We start from the raw sequence: 12,363 nt of genomic DNA, 5'->3' as shown, positions 1-12,363 counted from the left end.
CCTAACGGTCTTCTTACAATTTTCGGCTCCGTTATCTCAGATCTCCCGCCAAGTCAACACGTTTGTTTTGTTTTGATTGAAAGGTAGTTCGGTGGTTGTAAGTCGCAAGTAACTTACTTGTAAGACGCACGACCAGCAGACGCTTTCCGGAGGACAGCTCAGCTAATTTATTAAGCGGACAATTTTGGATGACTTTTTTTTTTTTTTTTTTTTCACATCACAATTCGCATTGTTCAACTGATTACGTGTAACTACTTCTTCTTCTTCTATTTTTTTTTTAATTCCGATTTCTGGTAATTTTATGGGATTGGAAAATTTTAGGTTTAAAGTTTGAAGATTGAATTCTGAAATTTGAAATTTGAATCTATTAAATTATTGAATTGTTAAATACTAAAACTGATACAGTACGTTTGAGTGTATATCACATTAAGTGGTAAGTGAATATTGGAACAAATTTTGTCTAAAAAATCCAGCACCCCTTAATTAATTCAAATATTCAACTTTTGATTATGAAACGTATTTGAATATATTAACACCTGAATCAATTAAATTTAATTATTAAATTGAGTTATCAGACAGAGTCTAGTATGTCAAATGCTAGTGTGACCTCTCTCTCTCTCTCGATGAGATTGGCTTGTAGAGTTTTTGGCCCACGACGTATGAGAAAATTCTTCTTATGAGCGCTAAATACAGTGATATGGAGGCATTCTTATCTCCAAACCTGGGGTTGGATTTCTATTTGGGCAAAAAAATTGAACTTTTGAGCACTAAATACATATGATATGGATGCATTCTTATCTCTAAACCTGAGGTTGGATTTCTGCTTGGGCAAAAAATTTGGATAGATCTCAAATTTTTAAGTTGGGTAGCTTTTAACTCCTCAACTGTTAAGCAAATACTTTTAGTTTTTGAACTTACAAAATGATCAATTGTTGACCCTTTGAGCCAGTTTAGTTGGTTGCATCACATGAGACGCAACCCCCAAATTTGAAAGGTCTTTTTGTCTGCCAGAGATAAGAAATCGAACAAAACCTTTAAAGTATCTAAATTTGGCCCTTATTCTTCATTTCAACGTCCTTATCGTTCTCATTTGAAGTAAGAAGGAAATATATTTTGTCTGCTTAGCCATGTCCAATTGCAAGTTTGCCTAGCCATATCCAATTGCACCCCACTTCCTTCTTACTTCAAATGAGAACGATGAGGATGTTGAAGTGAAGAATAATGGTCAGATTTAGGTTCTTTGAGGGCTTTGTTTGATTTTTTATCTTTGAGTGGACAAAAAGGACTTTCAAATTTAAGAGTTGCGTCGCACAGATGATCTTGCCAGTTGCAAAACTGGATAAACTGACCAAAAGGGTCAACAATTGACCCTTTAATAAGTTCGGTGGCTAAAAGTGTTTACTTAATAGTTGAGGGACTAAAAATTGCCGGCTTAAAAGTTCTACGGCCATCCAAGTTTCTTGCCCCTTCTGTTTTTATTATTAGTTGTTTTTATTAAATTATTTATTTTTTGGTCCAAGCCTTTCAGGCGACTTTGGTAAACAGCTGAAAAAAAAAAAAAAAAACAAACAACTGGTAAACACAACACATTCGACTTTGGCGAGCTATTTCTCGTACATGTTGGTCCAAAAAGAGTTGACTTGGTGTTCGGTGCGGGTGTCATTGGAAGCCCAGGTGGAGGCTTTTTGGATGGCCTGTCTTATTTGGGCCTGGGGACAAGACATTTGATCTTGGTATTGGGTCCAGACTTTTCAGGTGAGAACTCCCAAAAAAAAAAAGAAAAGGTGGCTCACAGGAATGGACCAAGAATCCAATTGTGTTACTACAAGTGTACTTTTGACGTCCATGAGGATTATGGATGCGTCCCATATCCACATATGAGAATATGTTAGCAGGCTGGGGAGTTCATTTTAGTTTAGTTTTTTTTTTTTTTTTTTTTTTAAATTATGATGATGATGAAGATGATTCATTGAGGATATTAGACGTAAATGGATGTGTAAATTGGATCTTCGCCTAATGCTGATAAATTTGGTTTGGTGGTGCATAGGATAGGATAATTTTAGTGGTCCAACAAGGAGTAATATTAATGGTGGGTTAGGTAGCGGATCAGAATTGTTACTAAGAGAGGGCTAACTGTATAGACTGCTAGTGTATCGCGACCATACAAGAAAATAGCAAGGGAGAATGAATGAATGATGATGTACGCTACTACTACTACAACTACTGCTCATGGAACTACTGTGAGGACAATGACAGGGACCGGTGCCGAATGAAAAGTTCAGAGAGACAGAGAGAGAGAAGCAGGAAACAGAAGGAAAATGGATGGACGGAGGCGGAGCCTGGTGGAGCTTTGGCACAAAGGTAAAATACAGTGGAAGGTGAAAAGTAAGTTCCGTCCTCATGTAAGTGAAGTAAAAGATGGATAGAATATTCTAAGCCATAACAAATGTGTCCCAATAACAAATGCGGCCAAAACCCACCAAATTACATCACGCTTCCCTCACAAAACCATTGCTATATAATAATTATTACACTACTACCTTTCGTGTTTGCCTTTTTATCTTTTCCCTTGTCACCTCTTGTGTGTATTTTTGTGCGTATCCAGTCAGTGGTAGTAACTGCTATACCTCCTAGCTGCAACTGGAAGGAGGATTTCTGATGGCCTTTACTCTGCAATCCTGCCTGCCTTCCTTTCTTGCTTCTCCCTTATCTCACTCTTAAAGAACTCGCAGCTAAAAAGGAGTTTCCTTGGACTATTCTTTGCTCGCCTAGAGGTAATCAAGCTTACCACCTCAAACTGAAAAGTTGTAAAATTAGAGCTGCCAAGGACCAAATTGAGGAAATTAATCAATTGGTTGGGTCATAGTGGGTCTTTGTAGTTTGCACCGGGAATTTTGCACCTTTCTTTCCCACCCTCAATTCCAGTTCTTTTTGGGTTAAATTTTGCAGCTGCTCAAAATTTGAGACGCTCAAGTCTTTGCTACTCTGTCTATTTATTTCTTGTTGGTTTACTTGATTTGCTTCTTTTCCTTGTCATGATATCTGATCCCATTTGCACTCAGGTTGAATTCGACAATTTTCCTTCTTTTGTCTTCTGTTTGTTGCTCTTTTCGTAACGAAAAATAAATTATTGTACCCTTATACCTGTGTGGGTTAAGTCATTTCCTGTATAGCTGCTTCGTGGCTACATGTATGGAGGAGAGTTGTTGGCTGTTGCTTTTTTTTTTTTGGCCCGTGTGGGGGTGGGGGGTCGGGGAATGTTACCTAATTATAGTCAGCACAGCTTAATCTCTTGGTTTTAATTGTATTAATGAACCATTTGATTCAGGAAAAGTTCCAAATTGATTGCACTGTGACGTTGGTCCGTTTAGAAGTCTAAAAGCAAACTCAATTTTGCGCCCAATTTGGAGAAATGTCTCAACTTGGACATGTTTCTGCACTAAGCCTGACCAGGCAAACTAGTGTGATTAATGTTCGGAGCCCTCATTCTGCTTGGAAGTGTGGCCTTTGTTTTGGTTCTGGGCAAATGACCTCACTTTCATTTGGAGGTGGTGATTCTATGGGAGATAAATTGAAAGTTCAAGTTGCAAATTCAGTTGTCGTGAGATCAAGGGCGGAGGATGCAGGCCCTTTAAAGGTATGCTTCTGAAAAAATGTATCTGATGATCATCGATATCAAGGACGACAAACAATAACAAAAGAAGGGAAACTAATCCAATTTACTCTTTGCTTCATCATGCAGGTAGCTTGTATTGACTATCCAAGGCCAGAGCTTGAAAATGCCGTCAACTATTTGGAAGCTGCTTATTTATCATCAACATTCCGTACTTCTCCTCATCCAAATAAACCATTAGAGGTGGTGATCGCCGGTGCAGGTGGAAATATCACACTCAATCTTTAATTATATTTTTCTGCCATTTTATTTCCAAAGTAAATCTTATTTCCAGTGAACTCATAAGCTGTGCTATGGTATCCATTTAGATTATAGATTTTCACTTTTCAAACATGTCTCGTTTTAGTATTATTCCATGCTTTTGGTTCATAAGCTCTGGCAGCCACACACTCGCTTTTGTAGCTAAGAACAGTGTTTAATAATTTTTGGCAGAATAATTTGACTTCATTATGCATGAGATTTCCTAACCACTTTCCTCCACATAATTTAGGTGCTCCTCATGATTGGTTAAATTCTGAAAGGTTTCGTCACTGTACATGCATAGGTAGGCTTGTGAATGAATTTGGGGCTGTCTTATTTAGGAGTCCTATCAGATGATTATCTGGTTTGCAAGACGGATCACTTTTTATAGCTGATATTTTATATGTTTTAGCCTCCATTAGAACCTATGTTGTCTTATTTTGGTATTTTGTCATAAATTTGTATCATCGGATGTTATAAGTCAATTGCTTCTGAAAATAAGTCAAGGTATGACATACAGAACAAAGTCTGTTATGAAATAAATTTCCACTTACTTGATTAAGTTTTATACTTTCAGGTTTGGCTGGTTTGTCTACTGCAAAGTATTTGGCCGATGCAGGTCATAAACCTATAGTGTTGGAAGCTAGGGATGTTCTGGGAGGAAAGGTAGCCAAATTATTACTCATTAGTGTTCATGAATTCCTTGTGGCATAATGGACTGTGTCAAAGTTCAAGGAAAGTCTTTCAAAATTTTCCAGTATATGGATGTGGGAGTTGGTCTATATGTGTGCATAATGTGTAAACTTTTTGATATCCAAGTTTCTGTATGTGCATTGCACACAGTGTTATATTGGTAAAATCTGTGGTTGGTATGTTAAGGGAAGATAGAACAATATTGTTGCAATTATTGGTTGACTTCTAAAACTAGCTTCCATCATTTACTTATGCAAAATTGATGTGTAGAGGAATATGATCTATTAACCTCTTTATCTAAGGAATACTTTTCCTCTTCTGAAAATTATTTGTCTGTACCTAGGTTGCTGCATGGAAAGATGATGATGGAGACTGGTATGAGACTGGCCTGCACGTATTCTGTAAGTATAAGGAAGAAATGTAACGATTTACTTAAACCTTGTAATGATGACTGCTACTGGAAGGATTGCTTTAATCATGCTCTTTTCAAATGCTCTCTTGCCCATATTGTCCTCTGGAAAACTGTTAGTCTTTGATATTAAGGCAAGCTATGCTGATCTTTTATAAGTTTTATAATTCTTATGGAGACATCTCTTCTGTTTTGTGAAATTACATTGGATTTTTCTAAATTTTTCTAATCCAACTTTACTGCTGTTAGGATAACAAAGGGTACGAACCACGGTACTTAAACATTTACTTAAACATTGTTGAGCAAATATCTTACAAGTTGCACCAGGTTAGCATTAATGGACAACATTGTCTTTTTCTCAGTAAAATCAGTTAAGGTTCTTGTAAAGGTGATTGATCGTAAAGAGGTTATTTTAATTAACCTCCAAATATCATGGGATGTTGTTTTGTCAAATTTTCTTGATTTTCGTATTTGCCTTATCTTGTTCCGTGCTTTTTTGAATTTCTTATAAGCATGAATGTAGATGATTCTTCTTGTTTCTTTTTAAGATACATTATGATGCAGCAAATAACTTGTGACATTGATTCTTGATCCACCTTAAGTTGGGGCTTACCCAAATATGCAGAACCTGTTTGGAGAACTAGGAATTAATGATCGGTTGCAGTGGAAGGAGCATTCAATGATATTTGCAATGCCAAATAAGCCTGGAGAGTTCAGTCGATTTGATTTTCCTGAGGTGCTACCAGCACCATTAAATGGTGAGCTAATTTGTGCAGCCAAATTTCAAATGAAGTAACTTGTTTTTATGTGGATATTGTTTTCAAATTGGTCTTGCAGGAATATGGGCCATCTTGAAGAATAATGACATGCTTACTTGGCCAGAGAAAGTCAAATTTGCAATTGGACTCTTGCCAGCAATTCTGGGTGGACAGTCTTATGTTGAGGCACAAGATGGTATAACTGTCAAAGACTGGATGAGAAAGCAAGTATGCAACCATTTTCAGTAGAATGTTAAGTTAGCAAGTTTAACGACCCACTGCCATGCCAAGTTAATGCTTACCTAAGCTTCACTACAAAGTTGAACTTTTCTTTCCTTTCTGTATTTCCTTTGCTTCTGTTGAGAAGTTATATTAGTGCATTTTTCTAGAAGAATATGGTGTAATCTTTGACTGTATTTTAGGGCATACCAGATCGGGTGACTGATGAAGTATTCTTTGCCATGTCAAAGGCACTGAACTTCATAAATCCAGATGAACTTTCAATGCAGTGCATTTTAATAGCTTTGAACCGATTTCTTCAGGTTGGATCCATTCCTCTCTCTGTGTCTCTGTGTGTGTGTGTTTTTGATAACATCTCTAACTTATAGTGAGATGCTAGGATTTTCATTCAAATAATCACCTAAATAAAATGTATCACCTGCATTTAATAGACTTCCTCATGAAGTATATACAAATTGAATGACTTACTTTTGCACGTAGTGGACATTTCTTACTCACTCTATGACCAAGGAAGATCACTTATTTTCATTTGTTAAAACCAGGTCCCAGTGCCTAATGCCATGAATCTTCCATCTATAGTGAAATTTTTTATCCACAATTGAGTATTTCTTTTTGGGATAAATTTTTTAAAATCCAGGCCTTTATTCTGTAGTGCCCTTCGTACTGCTCCAACACACAGAGCAACACTAAGAAACAGTAGTCTCTGTGCAGTTCATTGCTGTTCTTTAGTTCCTTGTTTCTTTTTTTTTTTTTTTCCTTGACCAGAAAATTGAAAGCAGGTTAATTACCCACAGTCTGAACATATAGATCTCTTGAGCACACGGGAGTACATGCAATGTCTTTAAGGAGTAGGACTTTATGGATTGAAGTTTCTCAATCTTTAGAAGGCAGATGGATTAGTTTTTTTTTTTTGACAAAAAAAAGAGAAAAGATAGATTATGTTTTTAGGGTTTTGAAGTTTTCTTTAAGGCACGGGGTGCTTTGCAGTTCTTAATCTACTTCTGGCTTCCTTTACAATTTATACCTCCGTTTTCTTAATAAAGTTCTTGCCACTTTCATATGTAAATTAGAAGGATGTGATAGAGATTTCTTTCTATCGTATTAGCTGTTTGAAAGAATTTTAGAATCGATCAACAGGAGAAGCATGGATCCAAAATGGCATTTTTAGATGGTAACCCTCCAGAGAGACTTTGCATGCCGATTGTTGAGCACATTGAGTCACGAGGAGGCAGAGTACACCTTAACTCAAGAATTCAGAAAATTGAGCTCAATGATGCCGGAAGTGTTGAAAACTTCTTGCTGAATAATGGAACTGTGATTAGAGGAGATGCTTATGTATTTGCCACTCCAGGTAGAGTCTTTATTAATCTAAGAAATCATACATGTTCCCCAGTTTTTGGTGAACTATCTTAAGATTGCTAGTTTGATGTGACGATAACAGTTGATATCCTGAAGCTTCTTTTGCCTGAGGATTGGAAAGAGATGCCATACTTCAGAAAGTTGGAGAAATTAGTTGGAGTTCCTGTTATAAATGTGCACATATGGTTAGTGATTTAGTTTTCAGCAATTCTAAAGATATTACTCAACAGTTGTCCTTTTCGCTATAAAGGTTTTATCTAGATGATTATTTCTAATATATACATTTACATTATGCGATATAAAACTACTTAAAGTTATCATAATATACAAAGTGTATGACCTTTAAAGGATAAGTTTGACCTGCAAAGGTGAGTGCTATTTTGTGGTCGAAATGATGCAATTGACTATCCTTGTTGGTCAAATCTTCACTAGTTATGAATTAACACCTGATATGCTTTCTGTATCATTTCAAAATGACAATCTGTTCCTGACGTTCATTGGATTAATCAGGAGTAAGATTTTATGGATTCCTCCTGTAACTACACAAAATAACACTTAGAATGTGGTTCCCTACAGGAATATCATCTTGTATAAGTGAACAATCCTATATGTTGTCACAAATTCCTATAATATCTTAGCTCAGTGATATTGATATAATTGACTTCAATTGCAGGTTTGACAGGAAGCTCAGGAACACATATGATCATCTTCTTTTTAGCAGGTCTTTTCCATACTCGTACCATCAGTGAACAAAATTTTATTGTGTATTCCTATCTTTGAATGTTTTTGTCTTAACAGATCTCTTAACACAAAATCAGAACAACTATGCTTACACTATCTGCAATTTGGAAAAATATAGTGTCTTAAGATCTTATATGCATTACTCTAATGTGTTGATTTTCTGTTACTGAAACAATGAAGCATAAGACAATTTGAACCATTTTGTGTACAATCATGAGTTGTTTTTTCCTTTTTCCCTGTTCCCTAATGGGGCTTGAAGAGGGAAAAGTAACGTTGCCCCAGTTTCAAGTCCCATCCTATGCTATATGACTTGTTTCCTGAACCAACCTTCTTTCTCTTGCAGAAGTCCACTTCTTAGTGTGTATGCCGACATGTCTGTGACGTGTAAGGTATTCCCTGTACACTGTTTAAGATTCATAATGTAATATACTTGTATTGGCTCTCAATTTAGTTTTTTTTTTTTTTCTTCCTCCCATCAGCAAGGCAGCAAAGTCATTTGCTTAAAATTTCCAAATCACATGACAGAGAAATCTTATTTTGTGCATGGATGTAAGGTATATTACACTGAAAAATAAGCAAGTTGGCATACCTCACCATGTAATAGTTTAGAGAAAGAAAGTCCGGGTATGACCCAGAGTTCTTTTAAGGCAGGTACCCTAGAGTTAAATCATTGGGCTAAAGCAAATTCTACTCAAAGTCAAAAATTCATCTCAAATTGTTGGAAGCTTTTAGCGCATCTAAACAGTTTCAGTTAGAAACTGGTTCTTGTTGCTATTAATTATTCTAGCCTCTCTTTATTTATTTATTTATTTGTATATCGGTGCTTGGGAAGTTGTATCTTTGGGCTGCAACTTGATATGCTTTGTTCACAACAATTTGTGACGACTATGGTCAGAGGAGCTATCTTTAAGCTACCCTTAAACACAAAAGTAAAATTTATGCAGGAATATTACAGTCCAAACCAATCAATGTTGGAGCTAGTTTTTGCACCTGCAGAAGAATGGATATCACAAAGTGATGAGGAAATTATTGATGCTACAATGAAGGAACTTGCAAAATTATTTCCTGATGAAATTGCTGCTGATCAGAGCAAAGCAAAACTCTTGAAATACCATATTGTAAAAACTCCAAGGTGACTTTTTTGTCTTTCTATTCCTTGCTATTATAGAAAATTGGAAACAATGATATAATACGTTTTGCTCAAGTCCGCTGGAATGTTGAGAATGTGAACGGTCCTCTTTGTAATGGTAATGCGCTGGATCATGTCCATGAAATATAGCTTTGTAGCAATAACTTTTCATAACAATTTGGCTCACCGTACCTCAAAATTCATTTTATGCCTTGTCAACCTATAAAGCACCTGAAATTTGAATTTCATTGAGATTCAGAATTCTGCAGTCATTTTATTATTGACCTCTGAAAATGAAAATGGAGCTTTTCTTTTTCTAGGTCAGTTTATAAAACTGTGCCCGGAACTGAACCCTCTCGTCCGTTGCAAAGATCTCCAGTTCAAGGGTTCTATTTAGCTGGTGACTATACAAAACAGAAGTATTTGGCTTCAATGGAAGGTGCCGTTCTTTCAGGAAAGCTTTGTGCACAAGCAATTGTACAGGTGATATTTCACTGGTCCAATATATATACCTGCAGTGATGCACACACTGTTGTATGGCATGATAGAGTACCTACATCATGCAAATTTTAGGTTATGCTGTGATATCTGCAGCTTGAGGTAGTCAGAGAATTATTATGCTCTATCTAGAGTTCAAAGCATCAGGTGTGTGACTCGGGATATTGAACATCCCATCCCCCTTGTTTTATACAACTTACAATGGCCTGAGGAAGCCACCAAGTCAACCACCATTATGAATTACCTTTGTCTTGGCCATTGTTACAGTCAAATTTGTGACATTTGGATCGAGGAAGTGAGGTGGGTTTCTAGTAATCTCTGGAGAAAGGAATATCAAGCATGATCAACAGTTCCAGCAGAACTAAAATCCTGAATATTATTGAATATTGCACAAATGCTTGCTTACTGCTATCTGTCTGGTGGGGATGGGCTTGTTTCATCTATATGGCGTGGTTAACATATTTTTCGTTCTAGCATAATCGAGAGGAAGCTTATGAAGTGCCTGAATTTTGTGAATTGACTACTAGAAATTAATCGTGTTTGGAGGGAGTATCGAAACATGGAGCAGAAGCAAAGAATGGAAGAAAGGGATGCCTTACTGCTTTAAATTAATATGCTTTTCTGTCTCTCTCTGCCGACCTTTTAAACCATGCAATACCTGTATGTTTTGCAGGATAGTGAGTAATATGCTTTTCTGTCTCTCTCCGCCGACCTTTTAAACCATGCAATACCTGTATGTTTTGCAGGATAGTGAGTTGCTTCTTGCCCGCATTGAGAAGAGGGTACCCGAGGCAAGCACTGCCTGACAAATACAAAAGCTGATAATTGGGGCGATATTCTTCGACAAGTATACTGGGAAAAGTGGATAGGTGACTGGGGCAGGCTGATAATATATCACAAATTAGATTCAACCCTGTGCGAATATTCGCACAGGCCATTGTCTTTATTTGGAAGCGGTGTCACGTCATAAAATAAAACAAGTCATTCTTATATTTTTCTCTCTATAAATACAACTTTTGCATCTTTACCTCATAGTTTAATGCCAATCATCACTCAACCAAAAGGTGGATGGTCACATAAGATTCAATGAGACTAAAAGTAAATAGTTTAATGAGGAAATAAAAATAAAGACTTAAATCATGAAGTTGCTGCAATGTTTTGCTCTAATCTAGTGGTAATATGATAACTGCAATGTGATAATATGATATTTATGGCTTAAGATCCTTTGGACTCGTATGCTAATACCTTCGTGTTTAATCCCCTTGATGTAGGATGTAAGAATAAGCAATAATATTTGGTGATGACCACCAGGGCAAAAGAATCGCAACCATAGATGAGATTTCAATAGATAATCAGCTCAATGAAAAGTGGAAGTAATTCTGCGGGCAACTTTTGTCCATTCATTTACTTATTTCAACCGGGCAGCAAAACGAATTGAGAGAATAAGTAAGTTGTAAACTGGGTTTTTAAAACTGTGCTTACATGGAAGTGTTCCTTCTCTGCAAAATGACCAAGGCAACTCAGTCAAGAACACCGCGTTGTACTTGTGGGGGGCCATTCAAGTCCTCCATTCAGCCGTTGACAGCTGCTTGCTTAAAGCGTCAGATTAGGAGCGCTTGCTTTTGCTGCAAATTTGGAGCTTCGACATACACTAGCTGTATTTGGACCATTATCAACACTTAAAAAAAAGAAAAGAAAAGAGAGAAGCTGATGAAACGGGGGAATGAATCCAAAGATATGGGAATGTTCGTAGATCGGATAGGACGCTTGGAGGCTCCTGCTCCCTTTGTCCTGTCCGACCTATGGGCCCAATTGTGCACTTGTTAATTCCAGCCTGTTAGGCTTTGTTCAGTGCTCCAGCTTCTCGGGAATCATGACTGACAGCCTATTCTTTTAGTACGTACGCGATTAGTCAATCAACAGGTGTAATTAGCACTATTCTTAATCATATTTAGAAGATCGATCATCACTTATGAAGGATGGTTTCGGAGATGCAAAACCAATATCCAAAGTGTTAGAACGAAGCACGTACGGCCCTCTTTAATTAGCATCCTGGAGATAGTGACACACGGCACAATCAGATGTTACAACTTCTGTTTCGTCTTTCAAGAACCAATGGATACACTGCAAATCACCGACCGCACAAGAAAGAAAAATCAGTTTTTTCACGAATTTTTGTGTTCTACTAGTACAACGTATCCTTGTCGATTATCAATTACAAGCTAACGAGGCTAAGGAGATGACTCAACTTGCTCCACCTTGCCACTGTTATTACAGGGATTCACTGTTATTGAGAACATTCATGGCAACCTGCAAGTTATTGATCATTGGTTGGTGGAATTTGGAGACAGAGAGAGGAAAGCAAGTAAAACTATAGTCTATCTTCCGAACCACCCCAAAAAAAAAAAAAAAAAAAAATTTATTAGTCTATAAGAGTTGTGTATTACTAATTGCTAAACCATCGTCCATTGAATTATGTCAATTCGAAAAACCAAGAAATGCTTGCTTAACATTTCTTACTCGAAAGGATTGGATGTCCACTATTTCATTATTAGAGTATTTTGATTTGTTAACCTGTGCTAGGTCGAACTGCCAATTAAAAATGTAATGGTGATGATTAGCT

The 12,363-nt window shown here is 36.9% G+C and overlaps 1 protein-coding gene across 2 annotated transcripts; it reads left to right on the top strand.

Moving 5' to 3' along the window:
* Positions 1-2,218: 2,218 nt before the first annotated feature.
* LOC113742342 (15-cis-phytoene desaturase, chloroplastic/chromoplastic) lies at positions 2,219-10,767 on the top strand. 2 transcript variants are annotated; one of them, XM_072046842.1, is made up of 16 exons: positions 2,219-2,774; positions 3,329-3,637; positions 3,743-3,875; positions 4,164-4,217; positions 4,491-4,579; positions 4,950-5,007; positions 5,618-5,773; positions 5,853-6,001; positions 6,196-6,315; positions 7,151-7,364; positions 7,455-7,557; positions 8,046-8,093; positions 8,457-8,502; positions 9,058-9,245; positions 9,563-9,725; positions 10,487-10,767. In XM_072046842.1, the coding sequence occupies exons 2-16, from the start codon at positions 3,413-3,415 to the stop codon at positions 10,544-10,546; spliced, it is 1,806 nt and encodes a 601-aa protein (XP_071902943.1). In that variant the 5' UTR covers positions 2,219-2,774; positions 3,329-3,412; the 3' UTR covers positions 10,547-10,767. The 2 variants fall into 2 exon arrangements, with proteins under 2 accessions (XP_071902943.1, XP_027125971.2); XM_027270170.2 differs by lacking the exon at positions 4,164-4,217 and having other exon boundaries at positions 2,237-2,774.
* Positions 10,768-12,363: the final 1,596 nt, after the last annotated feature.

This window comes from Coffea arabica, chromosome 4e (genome assembly GCF_036785885.1).
Source record: "Coffea arabica cultivar ET-39 chromosome 4e, Coffea Arabica ET-39 HiFi, whole genome shotgun sequence".
Taxonomy (NCBI): domain Eukaryota; kingdom Viridiplantae; phylum Streptophyta; class Magnoliopsida; order Gentianales; family Rubiaceae; genus Coffea; species Coffea arabica.
This window is presented reverse-complemented; position numbering and strand designations above follow the sequence as displayed.

Bases quoted from the DNA above. Each gene is read 5' to 3' on its own strand.
- LOC113742342 (XM_072046842.1), top strand. From the start codon at position 3,413: ATGTCTCAACTTGGACATGTTTCTGCACTAAGCCTGACCAGGCAAACT. The intron at 5,008-5,617 runs GTAAGTATAAGG...ATCCACCTTAAG, and splicing joins GACTGGCCTGCACGTATTCT to TTGGGGCTTACCCAAATATG. The intron at 7,365-7,454 runs GTAGAGTCTTTA...TGACGATAACAG, and splicing joins TTATGTATTTGCCACTCCAG to TTGATATCCTGAAGCTTCTT.